Here is a 25,205-nt window from a genome sequence, read left to right as displayed (position 1 = left end):
GTAATGGTTTCCATGAAGAGAGTATACTAAATGCAACAGTAGAAACAGTAGAATTATATTCTATTGTTAAAGTGGAGTTCAAACACCAGTTGGAGACTTCAGTTTAACATTTAGTTCTTTAATAACTTTTAAATATTTATTGGTCTGGATTCGGAGGTGTTGGCAGCGATCCGTGGTCTGTCTGGACCAGGGGTGCCCAATCCCGGTCCTCGAGAGCTACTGTCCTGCAGCTTTTAGATGCATCCCTACTCCAACACAGCTGAATCAAATGGTTTGATTACCTCTTCAGCATGCCATCGTGTTTGGCAAAGGCCTGAAAACAAGCCATTCATTTGATTCAGCTGTGTTGGAGTAGGGATGCATCTAAAAGCTGCAGGACGGTAGCTCTCGAGGACCGGGATTGGGCACCCCTGGTCTGGACTGATTTTGGATGAAGATGCAGTGTTTCTGTGGAAGTGTCACTTTGCACTGATGAAGCTGATGTCACGGCTGTTGAAAGCATGTGCTCAACTCGGGTTTGACTCGTTTATGTTTTCTTTTTGTGTATTTTTTATTTGCAGATTGCTAACCTCAGCATTAACTTTTCTTTTCTTTTAGCATACGGTTTGACCCATGTGATCATACTGCTCAGCCCTAATTTGCCCGTTTGCCACTCAGATGGTGATGTCATCATGATGCTGCCAGTCACCCGGTTTAAAGGTCAGCCAGCTGGCATGGTAACCACCACCACACCCTGGCTGTCTGTAAGCACTGACCCCTCCCCCCAGTGGCTGTGGTTGGCCAGCTGGTCAGCTGCAACATACCAGGCCATGCCTCCTTTGGTGTTCTACCCCCCAGCTGTGTGGATACCTGAGCACGCACAACTGATGCAGGTAACGCTGTCTGCACATCCTGCTGTTACACACGTTTCAGTTTCCTACCACAGGCTGCTAACAGAGAAGCTCTTTGTTGAACGAATCCTCCAAAGCTGTCCCAGCACTCTACACCACAGGTGTCCAACTCCAGGCCTCGAGGGCCGGTGTCCTGCAGGGTTTAGATGTGTCCTTCATCCAACACAGCTGATTTAAATGGCTAAATGACCTCCTCAACATGTCCTGAAGTTCTCCAGAGGCCTGGCAAGGAACTAATCATGTGATTCAGGTGTGTTGACCCAGGGTGAGATCTAAACCGTGACACTGGCAGGACGCTGGCCCTCGAGGCCTGGAATCGGACACCCCCGCCCTACACCATCCTCATCGTGGTCTGGTGGAAGATTTGTTTTTAATATCAAGCAATGGCTGCCTTTCCCTCTGCTCTGTTTGAACCTGTTCTGTATAATCATTGTTAGTGTTGCCTGCTCACTCATATCTGGCACTGTTCTTGGTAGTTTGGGTGATTGGTGCTGATGTGCTCAAAGATCACTAGAAAATAATCGAATAAAAAAACCTGACAGTTTCTTCTCTTGTTTATGGGAGATCGTCATAATCAAATAATAATAATTATCAAAGAAAAGAAAAGTGAGAACTTCCAGAATTCTCAGGTAGTCCCGCACCTCCTCATACAGCAGAAGTGCAGACCGCAGAAAGCCTCAGCAGGAAGTGACAGAAAGCTTTTCACAGCTGGAAACGTTTTACTCTGCAGAGTCACGCTGGAGTCTCCTCTGAATTAACAACATTATTGATGAATTAACAGCGCTGAAGGCCCCCTGCCCTGCTGTGGACGAGTCAGGTCACACGGAGCGATGCACAAGGATTTGACTGGCTTAAAACAAGGAAACCAATCAAAAACATTGTCTGGAATTTAGGTTGCTGAATGAACGAGGCGTGTCCAGACGTAGGGACAGCTTCATTGTGTTACATGCAAATCAGTCCAACAGTTTTTCTTACATGTTGACTGCTATATATTCAGCATACACTATTTTAGTGATGCAAATATGTCCGAACGTATCCCCTCACATCAGCATTCGGATGGAATTTAATTAGCTCAAAGTGATTACATACAACAGTGAATGAGCCGAATCATGAGCAGCGCTGACTGATTACAAGACCTTCGTTTATTTTAATGTCTCATGTTTCATCTTGTCCCTGAAAGTGATTGATTTATATGTGAAGTGAAAGGGTTAAGGACATGATTTCCTCACATCGCTTCTTCAGTTTGATCTAAAGTGTCTTTAAGTGAGTTCGGCCTCCTCTGCAGTCTAGAGATAAGATGAAACTTTAATGATCCCTGAGGGCAAAGTGAATAATCGTCTGTTAATTATCGGTGTCGTGTTAATTATCTCGTGCTGCTCTTCTTTAATTCTTTCTGCATAAACTCCAGTGACAGAATTTAACATCTTATCAGCAGACCTTCTGAAGTAATTTTTCTTTTCAAAGCATGTTTGTGTCGAACAAAGAAAACTGTCTGAAATCCTGCACAGTGACATTAAATGGTGGCAAGAAAGGAAGGAGCTGCAGCACTTTGAATCACCTTGTTGTTGAATTGTGCTATACAAATAAACTTGCCTTGCCTTCTGTGCCTGGACTGAAAAGCCGCTGACAGATCTGGACCTCTGTGCTCTGACTGGCCTCTTTTCACTCGTGGACGATGGATGAAGGAGGTTTAGTTTTTATAGTGATAATGGATCTCTGACAGCTCCTTCACCTTGATGAAAAATCCTTTTTCAATAAGAGGATGATGAGTTCAGGTCCTCATTTTATTCTGTCAGCAGCTTCATCTGAAAGTCCTCCACTTATTTCTGCACACAGCACAAAGGTCAGGCAGGGCCAGGAGGACAAATTCTCCGACAGAAGGCTGCACCAGCACCTGTCTACCTGTCTGTGTGTCTGTCTGTGTTGGTGGAGCAGGAAGTTCATCCTAATTTTTTGTGGTTTCAGTGGGAACGTCCAGCAGTTGAAGTCGTTCCTCTCGTCCAGCCGTTTTATCAGTCTTCACCTCTTCACCATCATTGTCATCATCGTTTCCCAAAGGTACGGACGCGCACACACACACACACACACACACACACACACACACACACACACACACACACACACACACACACACACACACACACATACTGGAAAATGCTAATGTTGCTACTGTAGTTGCAGATCACTGATACCTGGTTCTCACCAGAGGAAGTGGGGGTGTTTCCAAGGAGACAGAAGCGCCTCCTATTAACCAATCGGATAATCCCGAGATCACGTAGACAAACCTCTGCGGCCAACCTGCTGTTGTTCCCTCCTCAGCTCTCAGGTAAGACAACACCTGCTGCAGATGTTGTGTTCGTGCTGGCCATCTTTTACAGTTTTATCTGGTGAGGATGCAGAAACGTGACAAACCAGGTGTCATGTGACATTTCTGTTCACTGAGTCATGTGACCTCTCAGTTCTTTACCTGCGATCAGTACAGTTGGAGTCAGGTATGTTTCCTTTATGAATCCACCTGATTATTCTGATCTGTTTGTTTAAACCAGCCCAGAGAGTTTAAGATTACACGCAGTTCATCCAATCAGATCAGGGACCTTCACGTCGAGGCGGGGCTTCTCATCTGGTCCTGTGCATTTAATCTGAAAGGCTCTGTGTAAAGGCCCGGCTAATCTGGAATCGAACCAACAACCACTGGAGGTTGGAGGTGTTTCAGGGATGCTGGATTCTCATTTGCCATGTTGCCATGACAACACGGCTCATTTCTGAGAGCTGAGTGGCTGTAGCTCGCTGCTCCGAGGTGAATGTGTTTTTACTCTCTCTCACACACACACACACGTACTGGTGTCAGTGTAATGGGAAGATGATTGGTCCATTTGAAATTACCCAATGAAGCATGATGGGAAATGTGTGCTATTCAGCCCTGAGACCGCAGGCATGTGTATTGATGAGCAGAAAAACCGTGACAGACATATGAACGAACGAGGTGGCGGTCTTATTTAAAGGTGGTGTTATTAGATAGACTGAATGATGGTAGGCCTATGTGAATGTGAATCGGTTCTGTTCTGACTCAGGTGGTGTCTGCGCTTTGGAATCAGCCTCACAGGGTGGGGTGGCTGTAAACAGTGAAATGTTTAAATGTTGGTTAAACATCAGCCTGCTGATCTTCTCCTTACATGAAGGAGGGTCAGAAGCTCGTATCAACTTCACTGATATTCACAGTGTTATTGCCCCTTGAAGTGGGATCAACTCTTCAGGAGACAAAAGTGAGTGTATACACTCTTAAATTTCTCCGGCAGCATGGCCTCGCCCAAGTAGGTTTGCCCCTGAATTGCCTCCTGCATTCCTGATTTTGTTGGTCTTCAATCCTCATGTCCTCACTTGTCTATACTATGGTGGGAGGTTAAGAAAAAATATTATTTTACTTGTACTTTTCGCTCCACTGCACTATTTGACAGATTTACTGTCCATTGCCCTAATACATGAGCATGGGCTGGGCCAGAAGTAACTGACCAGATGATTACAAAGAACGGCTGGGAGTATAGAGACTGAGGAGGTTGGTGAGATAGTCAGGGGCAAGGTTGATTAGGCATTTGAAAGTAGGCAGCAGAACTTTAAAATCAATACGAAATTTAATAGGCAGCCAATGTAAGTCAGAGAGCACTGGAGTAATACAGGCAAACTTTCTAGTTCCGGTTAGGAGACGATCGCAGCTTTCTGAATGAGCTGTAACCGTTGGAGGTGAGCGAGTTGGAGTCCAGAGTAGAGCGAGTTACAATAATCTAATCTGGAGGTCACAAAGGCATGTACCAGTTTTTCAAGATCTTTGTACGGTATTAAACGATTGACCATGGAAATTTGGAAGAAGCCAGATTTAACCACAGAGGAAACCTGTTTATCCAGCTTAAATGAGCTATCCAGGCAAACACCTAGATTACTTACAGTATCTGTAAGAAAGTAAGCAAAGGGAGCAAATCGGGCAGCTAGCTGGTCTCGTGGAGTGTGACTATCCTACACCATAATCTCAGTTTTCTTCTCATTTAAAATGAGAGAATTGGCTGACAGCCACTCTGTAACCTCTTTCAAGCTGTCAGACAAACGATTCAATGAAGCTGGCAGGTCATCACACAACTGGAAATAGATTTGAATGTCATCAGTATAACAGTGGTAGGAGATCTGATGTTTGTCAAAGATAGAACCCAGGGGTAGCATGTACAAGGCAACACTGGAGGGCCCAGCACAGACCCCTGTGGTACTCCACGGCAAACAGGGCAGTGGCGGATGAGTAGCAACCCATCATGAAAGAAAGTCCTACACGAGAGGTAGGATTTAAACCAAAGTGCAGAATCCTTGATGCCTATAACATGTTCCAGTCTCTCTAAAATCATTTTATGGTCTACTATATCAAAAGCAGCGGACAGATCCAATAAAATTAAAATGGGAGGGCAACCTGAGTCGGTAATTAAAAGAAGATCATTGAAAACCCTCAGCAGTGCCATTTCAGTGCTGTGGTGAGGTTTAAAACCAGACTGAAATTTGTCACTAATGTTATTTGCATTTAAGTAGGCCTGTAGTTGCAAAAGGACAGTTCTCTCTAATATTTTAGATAAAAACGGAAGTTTAGAGATAGGCCTATAATTCACAAGGTCAGTATGGTCGAGGCTAGTTTTCTTTAGGATAGGTTGCACCACTGCATGTTTAAGTGCAGATGGGACATGGCCTGCGAGTAATGATAAATTAGCCGAGCTGAGTTTGAACTTCTCAATTGATCAATTATGCTTTAAGAGTAGAAAGTGAGATTGGTTCAGATTTGTAGAAGTTGGACGGAGATCCTCCAGGAGGACGAGGATTCACCACAGGAAGATGAGGGAGTGAGGTTTTTAGAAGTGAGATTTTCCTCGTAAAATAATTAAAAAATTGCTCACAGAGAACTGGGGAGGCAAAGTCTACTTTATCAGGGCAAGGATCGATCGCAGAATTGAAAATTTTAAACAGGACCCGGGGCTTATGGGTATTAGTCACGATGATGTCGGACAAAAAAGCCGCTTTAGAAGTCTTAACAGAGTCCTGATATATAGTGCGGCTGCTACGTAAAAGGGATACCTGAAGCTTATCTTTTTTCCACCTCCTCTCAGATTGACAAAAGGTACGGCGTAACGTCTCGTATAGAGTCATTTAACTGGAGTTGAGTGGAGGATCTAGGACGCTTCATTTTCACAGGGGCCACTAGGTCCAAGGTGGTGGAGCATGCGGATAACATAGCATTCATAATCTCCAAAAGTTGATTATGTTCATCTGGACATAGCGTTTTGAGGCAGAAATGTTTCGTCACTCATCCAGGTGACTTCTTCAGTCTCAGCTGACTGCAGGTTTCAATCTTATAAACAGTACATTGCATAATGACTGAAACCAGCCCACTGAAGGAACCATGGGCTGAGAGGTCAGTTCCTTAATCTTAATTATGCAAATTCTCATGACCACTGACCAAAACCCACTGATCAAAGACCACTGATCACTGAGTCCCATTCACAGAGTTGGGGAATGGCTGCAATCACAGCATTGTAAGATGGTGACAGATGTACCCTTAGGCCCCTCCTCCATTCAGAGATGGTCTTTCCCTTTTCACGTAAATGGCCTCCTTGACTCCGCCCTCAAACCAGCGTTCCTCCCTGTCCAGGATGTTACATCCTCATCCTTGAAAGAGTGTCCACTGGCCTGTAGGTGTAAATATAATGCAGAGTCCTGGCCTTGTGAGGTGGCTCTGCTGTGTTGTGCCATCCGCTCCGCCAGAGGTTGTTTGGTTTCCCCGATGTTTAAATCCTGGCACTTACCAGCGTACACTATGTTACTCTGTTTGTGTCGGGGACCCGATCCTTGGGGTGGACCAATTTTTGGTGCAGCGTGTTTTGGGGTTTAAAAGCCACAGAAACCTGGTGTTTAGAAAAAATGTGTCTCAGCTGCTCCAATACTCCTGACACGTACGGGATCACTACAGATTTTCGCTTGGGCAGCGGTACCGGTCCGAGGCCCGGAGGTTGGGGACCGCTGATTAAGAGGACCCGAGGGAAGCTCGGAAAGCTAAGCAGAAGTTATTTGGAGAGGAGAGTGACTGCCGTTGGTTGAAAAGAGAGGTAAAACTTCAGTGGTGTGGAAACATTATGGGTTCAGTCAGACGTGGATCAAGTAGACACAGTGTGTAACTTTGCTACAGTGTAGCTGCACCACAGAGCAACACTGCAAAGTTCACTAAACACAGATGTTTACATTTTTCATTTATTTTTTATATTGCAAACATTTGCACTGTTATCAGTATTTGCACTATTTTATATTATTTTTTGACAATCTTTAAAGTCATTATTCAACACATTGTTATTGTTAAATAAATATCGTCAAATAATTGAGATTCAGTGAAAATAATCGTGATTATCATTTTTGCCATAATCGAGCAGCCCTAGAGCTGGGTGTCATCTGCATAACAGTGTAAATGTATGCTATGTCTTCTAATGATGCTGCCTAAGGGAAGCATGTATAATGTAAACAGAATTGGTCCTAGCACTGAACCCTGTGGAACTCCATAATTAATAGAGATGGCACGATACCACTTTTTTATGTCCGATACCGATACCGATATCATAAATTTGGATATCTGCCGATACCGATATGAATCCGATATAGTGTTTTTTAATCAACAAAACTGTTTAAAATATCTTGCTGCATTTTGCAAGTCTGCAAGTTCATACTCAAGTTTAAAACAACAACTACACTAAAGCTATTCTGTTATACCTGTATAAAAAAAAAATATTTCATAGTTCAGCAATACTGATCAATCTAAAAAACTTAGACCTACACCATCCTCCCTATTCTGGTATTTTAAAGAGTACTTAGCGTAAATATTAAGCAACCTAACTAATAGGGTTCCAACTCCCAGCAACAACAAAAATAAATAAATAAAAAATAGGGAACTACCCCTCACGCTCCACCTCATGATGCTTAATCGACGTAATCAACCTTAATTTGATGCAGTGTGAAAAAAAATGCACAGAAATCAATTATTTTTCAAGAAATATTAAATAGATTCAACATCTTTCTTCAACAAAATTGCAGACTGCACAGATGGTACCTTCCCAAAGGAAAAAGTACTATAGCTTACTAGGGTATATATATTAGACTTAATAGTTACTATATACAGTAATTGACTTCTATTCATTTTACATCAAATTAAAACTTTGTGTGTCAGATAATTATTTATTAAAAGCTAGACATTTTAAATGAGAATAAGAAAGAAAAGTATGTCTTTGTGCCCCCTTTTCCCAGTTAATGCCCTATCGGCCCCCCTGGTTAAACTTTGCTAGATCCGCCCCTGCACAGTTACCAGCGTCAGCTATGTAGAAAAAGATCCTGGAGTAGAAAGTAATAATAAATAAATTCTAACAACAGCTTATCAAGCTTAAACGTGCTGCTGTTGTTCAGCCGCTGGTTTCCTCTTTCTGGTGCAAAGTGGGCCAAAAACAAAGACGGACTCGCGACAGAAAAGCCGATCAGCTGATCATTTAAGCAGTTTCACGATTGAAGTAGCAGCCGGAGAGCGAGAGGCAGTCGCTCGTTAAGCTTAACGCAGGAATGCTTTACAAACATTCAGAGATGGACTTACACACTTGCTTTACTTCTCTCGGGATAACTTTGTCGGAGATGAAATGCCAGGTTGCTAGCGAAGCTCCAAATGCTATCCAGACCACCCACAGGTCCCGCATGCCACAGCCGCTCTATCACGTGATGCATACTGCTCCGAGTGCTAACGTTCTGAGGTGAGTTACGGCGTGTTGCAAGTTTTGTGAGGTGCTTTCGTGATATTTAATGGATCGGATTACATTTTTTTATTTTTCTCCGATATCCGATCCAGTAATTTAGGTCAGTATCGGACCGATACCGATACGTAATATCGGATCGGTCCATCTCTAATAATTAACCTCAGTATGTGAAGAGGACTCTCCATTTACATGCACAAACTGGAGTCTATTAGATAGATATGATACAAACCACTGCAGTGCAGTACCTGTAATACCTACAGCATGTTCTAATCGCTCTAATAAGTTCAGCGTTCAATACAATCCACCCCTCACAACTCATCAGGAAACTGACAGACCTGGGCATCAGTTCCCTCATCTGCAAATGGTCACTGGACTTCCTGACCAACTGCCCCCAACATGTCCGGCTGGATAACCGCTGCTCATCTACAATCACGATGAACACCGGTGTACCACAAGGCTGTGTGATGAGCCCTTTCCTCTACTCCCTCTTCACCCACGACTGCAGACCTGCTGATGGTTCCAACACCATCATTAAGTTTGCAGATGACACCACGGTGATTGGCCTCATCAGTGACAACGATGAGGCCGCCTACAGGGAGGAGGTGGATCGTCTGGCTGAGTGGTGCGACACAAACAACCTGCTGCTTAACACCGAGAAGACCAAGGAGCTCATCGTGGACTACAGGAGGAATGCTGACCCACATCCACCCATCCACATTAAGGGGACGGCTGTGGAGCGTGTGAGCAGCTTCAAGTTCCTGGGAGTCCACATCTCCGAGGATCTCACCTGGACGACCAACTGCTCCAAGCTGGTCAAGAAGGCTCACCAGCGCCTCTTCTTCTTGAGGACTCTGAGGAAGAACCACCTGTCCTCAGACATCCTGGTGACTTCTATCGTTGCACCATCGAGAGCATCCTGACCAACTGTATAACAGTCTGGTACGGGAACTGCTCTGCCTCGGACCGGAAGGCGTTGCAGAGGGTCGTGAAAACTGCCCAGCGCATCGCCGGAGCACCACTTCCTGCCATAAAAGACATCTACAGGAAGCGGTGTCTGAAAAGGGCTGGGAAAATCATCAAAGACCCCAGTCACCCATCACATGGACTCTTCACCCTCCTGCCCTCTGGGAGGCGCCACAGGAGCCTCCGGACTAAGACCACCAGGTACCGGAACAGCTTCTTCCCCACAGCTGTCAGACTCCTGAACTCTGCCTCCTGACATCTGACCCACGTTAAACTCATGGACTGAACATACACACACCCACAATGGACAACTGTACCCTCAAACACACAATAATAACATGGACTGAACCACCACTCACAACCACCAGCACTTTATATAGCCTCTGTAGAAACTATCTACACCCTCACTTATCTTAACTGCACTACTGTATAGCCCTGTGTAAACAATCATTCTGTACATACGATAATTTTTAATCCTACAACTGTTTACAACTTGCATAGTTCCCATTTCTGTATAGCTGTATATCTCAGATTCTGTAAAGTTATTTATTTCATATTCTGTATAGTTTTTCATATTTATATCCTGTTCATATCCTGTACATAGCTTGTACTCACTACAGCCTGTACATACTTATAGTTATAGAATATTCACAACATACTTCATACCGTGTACATTATAACATACCATAATAGACCCATTTCTGTAATATACTTGCATATCTATATTATTGCTAATATATATTGTAATATATCTATATCATGGCTAAACCACTTCTGGATGGATGCAAACTGCATTTCGTTGCCTTGTACCTGTGCATGTGCAATGACAATAAAGTTGAATTCTATTCTATTCTATTCTAATAGGATATTATGGTCGACAGTATCGAACGCTGCACTGAGGTCTAGCAGGACAAGCACAGAGATGAGTCCACTGTCAGAGGCCATAAGAAGATCATTTGAAAAAAAACACCTGGACTTCTTTAAGTTGCTTGAACACGTTTCACCTCTCATCCGAGAAGCTTCTTCAGTTCTGAACTGAAGAAGCTTCTCAGAATTATCTCTAATGATTGAAATTTTATTTGTGAAGAAGTTCATGAAGTCATTACTAGTTAACGTTAAAGGGATGGTTGGCTCAACAGCGCTCTGACTGTTTGTCAGCCTGGCTACAGAGCTGAAGAGAAACCTGGATTCTTATTTTCTTCAGTCAGTGATGAATAGTAAGATGTTCTGGCTTTGCGGAGGGCTTTCTTATAAAGCAGCAAACTATTTCTCCAGGCTAAACGATCTTCTAAATGAGTAATGAACCATGGGAGTTTGTGTTTGGTCTTGTTGTATTCTTTTCCTTTTTCTCTGTTTTTCTTTTCTTTTTTCCTTTTAGCAGTTTCTGGTTGGTTTATTCGTGTTGATAGTCCAAGGTCTTCTTAGTATTGGTATAGCTTTTGGATTCTGTTCATGTTAAAGTTTATATTTAAGTACCTGAGTTTTTGATTTAGTGTACCTCACCTCCCCTGTGTTATTTTTATCCAATTATCAAGTTTGTATGTTAGAATGTGCCGTTTACTGTTTCTTTATTTCTTACTTTGGGTTAGTCTCTGTTGGTATTTATCTCACCTGTGTTTCCCAGGTGTTTCCTCTCTGCCGCAAACACCCCTTTGTGTATGTTCAGTTGCTATCTGGTCCAAATATCTGCTTGCATGCCCTAGTGTTACCCGTTTCCATGTTTGCCTTTGTATGTGGTTTCATTTTCCCCTGTAGACTATGTAACTCATTAGCTAACTGGATTTCTGTTTTGTCTTTTGGACTTTTTATCAGCCTAAACGCACAGCTCATCTGTGTCGCACTTAGCCTGGTGGGGCTTAAGGCATTATCGTCCATTTACTTACAAATCAGTTGACAGGTTTGTAAACTTGTAGCTTTAGTTTGTTTACATGAAAAAAATAAACTAAACTGAAGAAGAAGGTGTTGTCTTTATGACTATTGGAGAACTTACGGGATTTACTTTGTGGCTAGCTGCTAGCCTGTACAGACCTTTGCATATCTATAGTAACAAAGCAGATGTGGCTACTGGAAGTTTTTTAACTCAAACTTGCAGCGTACACATGGTAGTTGGTTCAGCTCAGATCACATGTACACCATGAATGAACCCCTCTGGACCAAAATCACCTCCACCAAAGGACGTTGGTGCAGTTGTTTTAGGCCACACTCGAGTGCGCATACTGTGTTCGCATCTGCACAAAAGAGTAATATACAGGGTGAACCAGAGTACGACGAATGAATGAACCAGAAAGGAACCAGAGTATTATGGACTAAACACCCTAAGATTGAGGCTTTGAAGTAAAACTGTGTGTCGGTCTTTGGCTAATTAATAAGCTGGAGTGAAAGATTCACTCAGCCTTCAACTCAGCCTGTACTTTTTGTTAAATCATTTACTAATAGGACTTAGAAGAGAGAGGTCTAATGTCTGATACATTTAACTGTCCTGGTACAGTTGAAAACGGCTTTGTTTGTTTTCTTGTTTAGGTGGTCTGGGCCCAGACACAGTCTCTTGGTGGTTTGAGTTGGGTGTTTATTGCCACAATTCAGCCAAAATAAGTAAAGTCTGAATTTGCAGGTCCATGCCTATTGTAAGTGGGTTATGGTTTGAGAATGGCTTGGACACATACAGCTGCACCAGTCACCCAAAGGATTAGTGCTGTGATTGATTAGGCAATATAACCGTTGTTATATATAACCCAGAGAAAGGCGGAACATTTGAGTGCTATAAACCAGCGGTCCCCAACCCCCGGGCCACGGACCAGTAACAGTCCGTGAGTCGTTTGGTACCGGGCTGCGAGAGTTGAGGCTTGGGTGTGAAATTCACATTTTCAGGGTTTCCATGGGTCTTTTCCTGTGTGTTATGAACACATCTTTTTTCTTTTTGTACCGGTACTGGTTTTATTTTGTTGTATTTATCCGCGACACCTTAAAGGCCGGTCCGTGAAAATATTGTCGGACATAAACCGGTCCGTGGCGCAAAAAAGGTTGGAGACCGCTGCTGTAAACCATAAGATATGTTTGCCATCAACATGCAGGAACCAACTTGGTTATGTTACCATATACCATCCCTCCAGTAAAGCCCTCTGTGCTCCAGAAGCAAGTTAATGTTATTTATAATAGCCACCTTGTAGTCTCTACAGACTGATAACATCCAGGCAATCAAGCTGTGTAGGTGGACGAAACCAACCCCCTCCGTCTTTTGATATCAGATATCATTTGTCCCCAAATAGACTGGTTCAACTTGGGTTGGTTCTTTATAATCTCTGGGATCTTACCGGCTACTTCCGAAACCCCAGCACCAGGAAAATTATTTAGCAAAAGTTCAGTAAAAAAGAAAGGCCAGGAAACTTTTTAAGTCTGACACAGCTCAGGCCAAGAGAACAGAATTCATAAATATTCTGAATGAAGTAATATCAAAATTACTTCAACTTTCACCTGTGGTGCAGTTTTTTACGTTATTGCATTGCACTTTTCAAATGAATACTGAGTTGTTAATGTCCCTCTTTTATTGTATAATGTGGCATTATGTTTCTACATCATCTCCTGCTGAAATTTCTTCCTGCAACTTGTAGCATGATCATCTGCAGATGGTTTGTTGCATTGACATTTTAAGAGGTCTTTGTTGTGTGTCTTTATATTTTTATCTGCTGTTTGTGAGGAGCTTCCTGAGAACAGCTGCTGCCTTAAAGAATAAACTAAGGGGTGCAGGAACAGGTTATTGACTGGCTGCAGCCTGAGTCTGCATCACTGAAATAGACACAGATGTGTTTCTCTTGTCTAAATCCTCTGAGTTCATTTGTTTGAGACGATGTTCAGATGCAGTCAGAGGCTTTTGGAAGCCAACAAATGCAGATTAAATTAGCTTTTATTTAGTCAAACGTGGGTGTGTGTTCGTGTTGTTGATGTTTTCTGGCAGGAGCTCGGTTTCTCTTCAGTTTATAGTTTGTCAAGATTGATTTGTCTCAGATTGACACAACATGCTCACAGATGGAAACCTCCGCAGGAAATTCTGCTCTGCTGAATGTGGAGAGGAAATGAAAAACAGCTGAAAACTAAAAAATGTAATGTCTGCAACAGTGAGCATGTGTTGTTAAAATAATTTCTAACCTTATCATTCATCGGACTGTAAATGGACTGGTTCTTATCTAGCGCTTTTCTACTCTGGCTGAGCACTCACCATTCACCCATTCACACCAGCACTTTTTTGTCTATGCTGTCTCTAAGTGCTTACTATCTAACAGTCACACACATTCATACTCCGGTGGATGCATCGGAGAGCAACATGGGGGTTGGTATCTTGCGAGCATTGTGCTGCATCAAATATCCTTCCACAGATGTTTTATTGTCGCTGCAATGGTGCTGCCGTCAACAGATTTAGGTCAGTGTTTTCCTGAAAGGAGCGCAAACTCGTGGAGGCGGACTGATCTGCTGAAATATAACCATGCCACAAGCACACAGATCTTCATTAAAAGTGTAACTACATGAAACTTCAGTTAAGCCACAATGATATCAGCCACTTATAATGGCTGATTGCGGGGGTTTCCATATGGAGCCTCAGTGATGACAGATTTCTCTCTAATTATTTCAATGATTGTTTACTTCATTGAAGCCGGTATCAATCTGAAATTTATTCATTTGTTTTTCATGCGACTAGTTCTTTTGATTTATCAATTTAGATTCAGGGTGTTGTTGTGCTAAGAAGTATTATTGTAGGGTCTACCTTACAATATATGAGCTTCCTCCGAAGGGTGACTGGCCTCTGCCTCAGAGATAGGGTGAGAAGTTCGACCATATAGGAGGGGCTCAGAGTAGAGCTGCTGCTCCACATCGAAAGGAGTCAGCTGAGGTGGTTCGGGCATCTGACAAGGATGCCTCCTGGGCGCCTCCTGGGCGAGGTTTTCCGGGCATGTCCCACCGGGAGGAGGCCCTGGGGCAGACCCAGGACACGCTGGAGAGATTATATCTCTTAGCTGGCCTGGGAACGCCTTGGTGTTCCCCCGTACAAGCTGGAGGAGGTGGCTGGGGAGAGGGAGGTCTGGGCTTCTCTGCTTGGGCGACCCGGCCCTGGATAAGCGGAAGAAGATGGATGAATGTTTAATCTGAAGTGACTGCTTACACCCTCACTGTCAACCCTCTTTTTTATTCATTGGAAATCAGTTCAGCATTTGAACTCATACATACAAACTCTTCTCAGCTGTTCCTGTCGAGCTTGAATAAAATCTATTTACTAAGCAGAAAGAGCAGAAGACGTGGACACTCAGTTTTTAGGCTTCGTGAAATATTCTTCAATACACTGATGAAGATCAGAAGCATCCATTTCTTATTCTGTTTGCAGATCACATCAGGAGAGACAACACAAAGACAAGAGATGTCGAACCTGAAGACTCTTCTTCTTCCTCGCTCCCACTACACCTGCTGTCTTTGTCTCCTCTCCCTCTCCCCACAGCTCTTCCTCCATCAGGTGAGTCTGATTTGATCCTCATTGTGTAATTAGTGTGTTGGTGGAGTCACAATTGCTGCTTTCGCTAATTTCATAAGCTGTATATGGATCACGTGGTAAAGCCACTTCCTGTTTACAATGCTGTGTGTTTCCTGTCTGCAGTCAGAGTAAATCAAATAAGATAATCGTATAATCTATTGATAACAGGATCTGGTTGTGACACCATAGCAAGTTCAGGTTCTGGTTCCATGCTGTGATTCTGATTGTGCAGTAGGGCTGTGCGATATGACCAAAATCTCATATCCCTAAATAAGACGTATATCGTCCTGACAACGATATATATCACAAAAATTTGACATTTCCTGTTAATTCGCTGAATCTCGGCCAGCTCGACTCATGTGAAGTGTTTTCAGCTGGGCGTCGTTTACCTGGAGTCGAGTGGGTTTTTTTTCTTTCATAGGTGGTACAAGAGGCTTGTCCTGTTTGAGTCTGAGGCCAGTTTGCACCATAATTTGCATAGCTCAGTTTTCTGGTCTGCGTCAGACTTTTCATAAACAAACCATGTCCATGCTACAGAGGTAGGCCCTCGTTTAGGAATAAGGTCCTCGATTTGTTTTGACTGGTCCTTCTGTTTGTCACCATTTCAGTTTATTTGGAAAATCTTAACAGGATCTTGAGCTTTATTGTGAAAGGTTTATGTGGAAAATAAACAAGAGGATGGTGGAGCCACACAATGGTTTTACCGTCGTTGTTGCTAATGACAGCGCATAAAAAGAGTCACTTGTCTATCCGTAGTGTGGTTATAGTACCGTAATTGTCGGGCTATAAGCCGCTACTTTTTGCACAAGCTTTGAACCCTGCGGCTTTTAGTCAGGTGCGGCTTTTCTCTGGATTGTCCGTGATTTTTGTCATATCGTAAGAGGATTTGTTTTGTTTGTTCCGCTGTACGGCACTACGTTGGCTGGCGGAAGGGCATGTGATCAGACACACAGTATCGGGGTTCAAGAGTGGTATGTTGGTCACATGTCCATCCGCCAGGCAACATAGTGCTGTACAAGTAGCGCGAAAAACAAACTTCAAAGTAGCGCTACGCGTTCAGCGGGAGGCGTGGATGACCAGCGGCGATAAACTTGCGAAAAGCAAGTTATGCCCAACTCCACCGGTGGAACCTGACAGCGTGGAAAAGTGTGAAAACATCCACGATCACCAACGGATTTTGAAGGGCTGGACTGCTGCATGATGGAGAGGAGGACACCGCCACGGCCCTTCTGAGGGTGTTCGACACTGACAACGAGGATTTGTTTGGTTTTGTAAGTGACAACAAAGGAGAGAAGCGGAGAGTGGATGACGAAGCCACCCTGAGCCTGTTCGTGTCCGACACTGGAGGAGAGGACTTTGGTGGTTTCAGTGCAGGAAGAAAAGAAAGATGGTGAATGACTGACTTTTCTTCTTGTTAAAGCCGTGTCACTGCACCTGAGCCTAAAAGGTAGGCCGGATCTATTTTTCTGGTGTGCTGTAGGTTATTGTTATGTACTACATTTGTTACTCATTTATGAAGCACAGTACATGTTTCGTACTTGTAATTACCGCTACTTGTACATATACCTAAAAAGTAGGGCTGGGCGATATGACCCAAAATTTATATCTCGATATTTTTTAGCTGGATGGCGATATAAGATATGTATCTCGATATATTTTTTTTAAGCCATAAAGTAAGAACAAAAAGAGAGTTCTTAGTCAAAGCTGTGTCCCAGATGTCACACAGGCACTTTTATTAACATACAGCACAGATGTACATGAAAAATTACTCAAAATTAAATTATGAGCATTCATTAAATAATAATGCTCCATAAATAAAAGAAAACAAGGTTGTTTTTGTGCTAAACAAAGAGCTCACAATTGTGCAGTCAAAATGTAAACTAAAAGACGCTGAGCGTAATAACAAAGACAGACAGATTTCACAGCTGCTCTGTTCCCAAGTTTTACTGTGTGACTGGCAGCCTGGAGTTTGAAATCCGCTTCATAACCACGTCTCTTACAGGTGCCATTTATGGTCCTTATACACACACAATACGGTAATATTACGTTGATGCACAGTACGTATCACTCCGCGAAGCTCTTCGGTAGCCGTAATGCGCCGACAATCTATCAAGCGGTGCAGCTCCGTAGCTGACCAAAGTCGTACTCAAACATTTTTGACAGATTGCTGAGCGCCGTGTTCCACATAAAATCGGTTCGCGGCCATCAAGCACAACCAGAATTCATACATAAGGCGCGCTGTCAACTTTTGAGAGAATGAAAGGACTTTAGGGTTAGCGCTGTTAGCTCGTTAGCGCGGTTAGCTCGTTAGCATGTTTAGCTCGTTAGCACGTTGACGCCGTCCAGCCCCACGCATGGGGCGATGCGCAGTAACTCGTTAACGGAGATTTGCCGTGTCCGTCTTGTCGCTGCCTGCATGTGAAGCGATGGGGGAGGAGGGGGAGTTGTCTTCAGTGAAGGCGAGGCGGAGTAACGTTGCGTAGAGACAAAAGTGGACGAAAGAGAGGCAAACTTGCGGCTCCACAACTATAATTATAACGTAACATAGACTATATCGATATAAAGGATATTGTCACATCTTATATCTCGTATAAAAATATATCGATATGTTTTAAAAACTCGATATATCGCCCAGCTCTACTAAAAAGTTATGCAAATATGTACCCATAACTTGTTTTTCAAAATATTAATAAAAGGGGTGTGTCTCCAAACAGCCATCTCTTTCCTGACAATTCGCTTTGTGCATATTCTCTTACATATGATAAGTCAGCATTGAAACACCTGCAGCTTTTAGTCAGGTGCTGCTAATGTATGTACAAAACAGGATTTTCCCCTGATTTTAGCTTGTGCGGCTAATATTCAGGTGCGCTCTGTAGTCCGGGAAATCAGAATCAGAATACTTTATTAATCCCGAAAGAAATTAGGGTACAAATATGGTAAATATAAGAGAAAAAGAGAACTTTAATACAGCCACTACAGTGACCGTCAAAACCATGAAAAAATAGTACTGTAAACGGTTTATTTTGTAACACCACGAAACAAACGATAGCATATAATATGAAATGATAGATGTTTTCATATCATCATCCAATATATATTGTCATATCGAACAGCCCTGTTGTGCAGATCTCTGCAGGTGTGGTGATATTGAACAGCTTGTTATGTGTCTCCTCTTCTGGCTGCGTTCATCTGTTTTTCAGCTGCTCATCACTGCTGTTGTGTATTTTTCATTTTGCTTATTAAAATCCAGCCGTACTCGATTTGACGCTGTGTATCTGTTCTGGTTTTTTGCAGCAGCGAAACAAATCTGCAGCTCAGCGTGTCATTACTGAAAATAAAGTGACTAACAGCCTCACAGACTCAAAACAGATAATAAACAGCAGTGGGGAGTCTATCGTCCACTGAGGAGTATGAAAACAAATATTTTTCCACAGTTTCTGTCTGACATCAGGTAGCTGCAGTGTGTGACTGATTTTATTAGCATCTGCTGCTGATCACAGTCTTCTTACTTTGACTGCTATAGTCCCTCAAAAAGAAAAAAGAAAATCACATAATAATTCAAAAAAGTTTAGGGAAGTTAAATGTGTACCAGTGTTAGTCAGTCTCAGATGTTTCACTGTGTTTCTGCTGCTGTGTGCAAAATAACAGATTCATCAGCCTTTATAAAATGTAAAGCAGCTCATTACAGTGCCGCGTCTTTCAGCTGTGTTTGATTAGCCTGAGTGTGTGTGTGTGTGTGTGTGTGTGTGTGTGTGTGAGTGAGTGTGTGTGTGTGTGTGTGTGTGTGTGTGAGTGTGTGTGTGTGTGTGTGTGAGAGAGAGAGAGACTGAGAAGATTTCTCAAAGGCATTAGTTAATTTTCTTCCCACAATCCCTTGCTCCTCTGAGCCAGTCCTGTGTGTGCAGCTGTTACGTGTTTGCTACGATGCGTTTAAAGAAGATTTTTTTAAAGAAGTCATGGAAAGCAGTCAGTGTTCACCATTCACATTTTTTAGATTCCAGTCTGAGTTTAGACCATCAGAGAGCAGAAGTGGATGCTGAGCTCTCAGCTTGTATATTCTTGGGCTGTTGAATCATTGGTCACTGCATCCTGTTAAACAGACTGAGGCAACTGATGTGGCTGTACGTTAGTCCTATCGAGAGCATCTAATTCAATTCAATTCAATTTTATTTATATAGCGCCAAATCACAACATAAGTCGCCTCAAGGCTCAGGTTGTTTGGGGTGGAGGGCCCACTCCTGAAGACCTTCTATGACTCTGTGGTGGCTTCTGCTATCTTTTATGGTGTGGTCTGCTGGGGCGGCAGCATCTCTGCTGGGGACAGGAAGAGACTGAACAGGGTGATCCGAAGGGCCAGCTCTGTTCTAGGATGCCCTCTGGACCCAGTGGAGGTGGTGAGTGACAGGAGAACGGCGGCTAAGCTGTCATCCCTGTTGGACAACGTCTCCCACCCCATGCAGCAGACTGTGACAGCACTGAGCAGCTCCTTCAGTGGGAGACTGCGGCACCCACGGTGTGGGACGGAGAGATTTCGCAGGTCTTTCCTCCCCACTGCTGTCAGACTCCATAATAAAGACTTTAACTGATCAAGCACACACATCCATACATGTGCAATAACACTAAGTGCAATAATCCTTTCTGGCATCGTTGTATTTTTACTCAGTTGTATATAGCATTCGTATTCTATTTTTATCTTATTGTATATTTTTATTCTATTTTATTCTACTGTATATAGTATATTATTTTATTCTATTCTGTACAGCTGTGTACTGTATTTATTCTTATTGTATTCTAATTTTTGCGTCATAACTTTTGCACTGTCCACTTCCTGCTGTGACAAAACAAATTTCCCACGTGTGGGACTAATAAAGGTTATCTTATCTTATCTTATCTTATCTTATCTTATAGATACAGAGAAAAACCCAACAATCATATGACCCCCTATGAGCAGCACTTTGGCGACAGTGGGAAGGAAAAACTCCCTTTTAACAGGAAGAAACCTCCGGCAGAACCAGGCTCAGGGAGGGGCGGGGCCATCTGCTGTGATTGGTTGGGGTGAGAGAAGGAAGACAGGATAAAAGACATGCTGTGGAAGAGAGTGATTTTGATTGGCTGCCGTGCAAAATAAGTCAAGACAGGTCGATCCTAGATAATCGATTGCTTGTGTGGACTTGGGGCAGCCAGGTATCCCATAATGCATTTCAAATCACAGGCAGCAATGTTGGTGGTGTAAAGTTTTAAAATACCCGTTTTTCTGTCACCAGCTACACTTTTAACAGGGTTTTAGCCGCGAATGTTGCGCCGTAATCTTCACGTCTGGTCAGGTTGTCAACATAGAACATGTTTGTGCTCAGATGTTTTCAGAGATGTCACTCGCTCTGCTAACAGTAAGCTGACAGAGAGCACCGAGCTTCTCCTCATAAATGAAATGGTGAAGCATTAATTTAACCCCTAAAGGGGCTACACCTTCAAGTATATCATGCATGATATCAACATTTATGTTTTCTGTTGCATGAAATTAGTGAAGGTTATTCAGAGAGGAGTCCTCTTTCACACTTGCTTGGTTCGTTTAGGCTGACATGTTCCTGATAACTGTCTTTGGTGTGCAACTCAACTTTGTCTTCATCATATATCTGTCACGGCTGCCGAGGCGAGCCGTGTGGATTTAGAAGGAGGACCCAAGATGCAGGCAGTGGATGAGATACCGGTGGTTTTATTTACAGAGGTGTAGTGGCAAACAAACAGTGGGGCATAGCAAACAACTAAAGACACCTAAACTGGGAGAACTAAAAATAACAGACCTGGGAGCATATGACAACGGATGATGAATAGCAGAGAGACGCAGACGAGGAACAGGACACCGTGGAACACAGGGTAACAGACTGACACGGAGGAACACAGAGGAACACAGACGACGCCACGAGGAGCACAGGCAGACACCAACTATAAATACACACACCAGGTAATCAGGAAATGGCACACAGGAGGGGACACAGCTGGAACTAATGGGCATAACGAGGCAGACCTACAAAGTAAAACAGGAAACCCTAGACACATGGAACCAGACAAGACATTGAACTAAACAGACAGATTCACAAACAGATGGGGTGACATCATAGACAGAGGCACAGACGCAGACTCAAAGGCAGACTGAATATAACACATAGAACTCAAACCATCATCATCATCATCATCATCATCAACTAGAAAGTGAATACAAACTAAAAGCGCTGGGTCACTGACCCAGGACCATGACAGTACCCCCCCCTCAAGGGCTGGCTCCAGGCAGCCCAACAGAAACACAAAACCCGCCCAAAGCAAAACAGAAAACGACCCAACCAGGGCGGGCGGAGGTGGCCCAGGACGGAGGGACAGAGTCCAAAAAGGCCCAGATGGCCAAGTTCAGGAGGCCGACCATGCGAATGGCAGCGGGGCAGGTCCGGATGCCGGCCACGCAGTAGGCAGTGGCGCGGAAACAGTTCTGGGGGCCGGCTGTGCGGACGGCAACAGCGGCGTGGAAACAGTTCTGGGGGCCGACCGTGCGGACGGCAACAGCGGCGTGGAAACAAGTCCGGAGGCCGGCCACGTGGAAGGCAGTGGCGGCGTTCAGGAGGGCGTCCACGGTGGCGGAGATGCCCAACAGGCGGCCAGGCAGATGACCGACGATGTGGAGGTGGTAGTAGGGGACCTGAAGGCTGCGTGGCCCCTGCAGCCCCAGGTGAAGCGGAGGCTGGACCAGACGAGGCGGAAGCTGAAGCGGAGGCTGGACCAGACGAGGCGGAAGCTGAAGCGGAGGCTGGACCAGACGAGGAGGAAGCTGAAGCGGAGGCTGGACCAGACGAGGAGGAAGAGGCTGGACCAGACGAGGAGGAAGAGGCTGGACCAGACGAGGAGGAAGAGGCTGGACCAGACGAGGCTGATGAGGATGCTGAGGCCGGACCAGGCAAAGCAGCTGATGAGGATGCTGAAGCCGGACCAGGCAAAGCAGCTGATGAGGATGCTGAAGCCGGACCAGGCAAAGCAGCTGATGAGGATGCTGAAGCCGGACCAGGCAAAGCAGCTGATGAGGATGAAGCGGTGGCTGGACCAGACGAAGCAGCTGATGAGGATGAAGCGGTGGCTGGACCAGACGAAGCAGCTGATGAGGATGAAGCGGTGGCTGGACCAGACGAAGCAGCTGATGAGGATGAAGCGGTGGCTGGACCAGACGAAGCAGCTGATGAGGATGAAGCAGATGCTGGACCAGGCGATGCTGAAGCAGATGCTGGACCAGGCGCTGGACCAGATGCTGGACCAGGCGATGCTGATGAGGAAGCGGAAGCTGGACCAGGCGAGAGTAATGAGACTGCAGCTGGTGATGAGACTGCAGCTGGTGATGGGACTGCAGCTGAGGGCTGGACGGGCTCCTCGGGCCCCCCAGCTGACCAGGCAGATGGCTGGACGGGCTCCTCGGGCCCCCCAGCTGACGAGGCAGATGGCTGGACGGGCTCCTCGGGCCCCCCAGCAAAAACAGTCTCAGAACCAGTGGGCACTGGAGCCCCTGGCACACACAGAACAGAACCAGCAGGTGCGGAGACCTCTGGCAGAGACTGAACAGAACCAGCAGGCACACGGGCCTCTGGCAGGAACGCAACAGAACCAGCAGGCACACGGGCCTCTGGCAGGAACGCAACAGAACCAGCAGGCGCGGGGACCTCTGGCAGAGACAGATCAGAACCAGCAGGCACACGGGCCTCTGGCAGGAACGCATCAGAACCAGCAGGCGCGGGGACCTCTGGCAGGGACAGAACAGAACCAGCAGGCGCGGGGACCTCTGGCAGGGACAGAACAGAACCAGCAGGCGCGGGGCCTCTGGCAAACACATAGCGGCCTGCAGCTGCGCAGAGCATTGACCCTGCTCAGGCAGCGACAGCTCTGTGCAGTCCTCAGCTGGCTTCTTAAACTCCAGGGGTCCAGAGTCTAATGGGGGCTGAAACCCAGCCTCTGGGGAGGCCCTGGAGTGCATCTCAGTCTCAGAACTGGCCAGCCTTTGAGGAATGTTGACATTGTTCTTGGGTTTGTCTCTCTGCTTGGAGTACGGAGTTGTTGAACTGTCCGTTATGGGTTGGACTGACATGGCTTGCTGTACAGGAGGAGTAGGTGAAGGTGATGGCTGAACAGGTAGTGGAGCAACTGACACAGGATGCAGGGCTGGTGACTGCTGAACTGAGGATAAAGCTAATGATTCTTCTGCTAACCGGGCTACTGACTGGGCCATGGATTGTAACAGGGTTTGTAATAAGTCTGGCTGTGACTGTAATTGAGCTATGGATTGTGAGGCTGAATGTGGCGGAGGTGGCGACTGGGCTTCTGGCCGGGCGGCCAACTGAGCTTCTGGCCGGGCGGCCAACTGAGCTTCTAAACAGTTTTTGTCCTGTGCCGTACAGAACATCACCCCTGAGTAAACGGTCCCACAGTTCAGACCAACAATACTGTCCTGTCCACTCACCACAGCTGGCTGCTCGGAAATCCCCAGGTCCGACTGTGGCGAGGAGCGTCGGCAGCGTGAGCGCCGTTTCCCCCTCGAAGGCTGGGTTGACGGGCCGGGCAGAACACCCTCCGTCGGACTGGGCAGTGAAGCATGAGCTGCAGGGTGGGTGGTAGCAGCCGGGGGGTGAAGACGGAGTCCATTCAGAATGAAATTCTGTGCGAGCGGGTGAAGTGAGCTGAGCAGCCAGGGGAGACCAGAAACCAAGCGCTGTACCGATTAGCCACGGCTTGGCGAAATTCTCTCCCCTCGTGCTCCAGCCACGCGTTGATTAATTTGTCCACGGAGTAAACAATGTCCTCCCGGAGCTCCTTGGGCGGGTTGAATGCTGCTGGGTCCATAGTGGCCGGTTCGTACTGTCACGGCTGCCGAGGCGAGCCGTGTGGATTTAGAAGGAGGACCCAAGATGCAGGCAGTGGATGAGATACCGGTGGTTTTATTTACAGAGGTGTAGTGGCAAACAAACAGTGGGGCATAGCAAACAACTAAAGACACCTAAACTGGGAGAACTAAAAATAACAGACCTGGGAGCATATGACAACGGATGATGAATAGCAGAGAGACGCAGACGAGGAACAGGACACCGTGGAACACAGGGTAACAGACTGACACGGAGGAACACAGAGGAACACAGACGACGCCACGAGGAGCACAGGCAGACACCAACTATAAATACACACACCAGGTAATCAGGAAATGGCACACAGGAGGGGACACAGCTGGAACTAATGGGCATAACGAGGCAGACCTACAAAGTAAAACAGGAAACCCTAGACACATGGAACCAGACAAGACATTGAACTAAACAGACAGATTCACAAACAGATGGGGTGACATCATAGACAGAGGCACAGACGCAGACTCAAAGGCAGACTGAATATAACACATAGAACTCAAACCATCATCATCATCATCATCAACTAGAAAGTGAATACAAACTAAAAGCGCTGGGTCACTGACCCAGGACCATGACAATATCAGCTGTGCATCTGCTTTGTCAATCATGCAAAACTGACAGAATTTGTTTGCAGAGAAACTTACAAGGTAGCCACAAAGTGAATGAATTCCTTTTATGTTGTGTCTACATCTTCAAATATATTTTTAGCACTTTCAAACTCCTTCATTAATGCTTGAACAGCCTCGCTGTCTTGTGGTACATCCAAGCTACTCAACAAAGCAGCAGTTGACTGTTGCAAACAGTCTACAGTTTTCTCAAGCAACTCCTTTGTACAGTTTACACTTCTTGTAACATCTGTTAAAGTAATATTTGATGAGGCATACATCTGTGCCACAAAAGAAGCAGCACATTCACCAAGATCAGTATAGTTTTTTAACTTTGATACTGCACCTGCTACATCACCGGGCATCTCCAAAACATCAGGAACTACTAGATCATCAGTTTCAACTGAACAGTTTGATGTCTCTCCTTGGTAAGAAGGTTGAACTGAGTCAGCATCCACTGAAGATGAAGTAGAATGAGATCTATGCAGGTGCTTTGAAAATGA

At 45.1% G+C, this 25,205-nt stretch overlaps 2 protein-coding genes across 5 annotated transcripts in view; one reads left to right on the top strand and one right to left on the bottom strand.

Annotated features, from left to right (window-relative positions):
- The window catches only part of tcerg1l (transcription elongation regulator 1 like), a 91,901-nt gene that overhangs the window by 1,973 nt on the left and 64,723 nt on the right, over positions 1-25,205 (top strand). For 2 of the 4 annotated variants that reach the window (XM_085285517.1, XM_085285515.1), the window contains exons 2-5: positions 658-872; positions 2,856-2,948; positions 3,066-3,216; positions 15,030-15,155. In XM_085285517.1, the coding sequence (XP_085141643.1) occupies positions 672-872; positions 2,856-2,948; positions 3,066-3,216; positions 15,030-15,155 (571 nt within the window). In that variant the 5' untranslated portion in view covers positions 658-671. Of the gene's footprint in view, positions 1-421; positions 873-2,855; positions 2,949-3,065; positions 3,217-15,029; positions 15,156-25,205 lie in introns of those variants that run through there. The other 2 variants (XM_085285516.1, XM_085285518.1) reach the window with 2 other exon arrangements.
- The window catches only part of LOC146569168 (uncharacterized), a 228,821-nt gene continuing 223,801 nt past the window's right edge, over positions 20,186-25,205 (bottom strand). The window contains exon 4 of the mRNA XM_085285523.1: positions 20,186-20,259. The gene's annotated coding sequence lies outside the window, so the exon portion shown is untranslated. The remainder of the gene's footprint in view (positions 20,260-25,205) is intronic.

Source organism: Mchenga conophoros, linkage group LG8, assembly GCF_057382185.1.
Source record: "Mchenga conophoros isolate Kocher_MC1m ecotype Shallow Benthic linkage group LG8, M_conophoros_male_GT1.1, whole genome shotgun sequence".
NCBI lineage: Eukaryota > Metazoa > Chordata > Actinopteri > Cichliformes > Cichlidae > Mchenga > Mchenga conophoros.
This window is presented reverse-complemented; position numbering and strand designations above follow the sequence as displayed.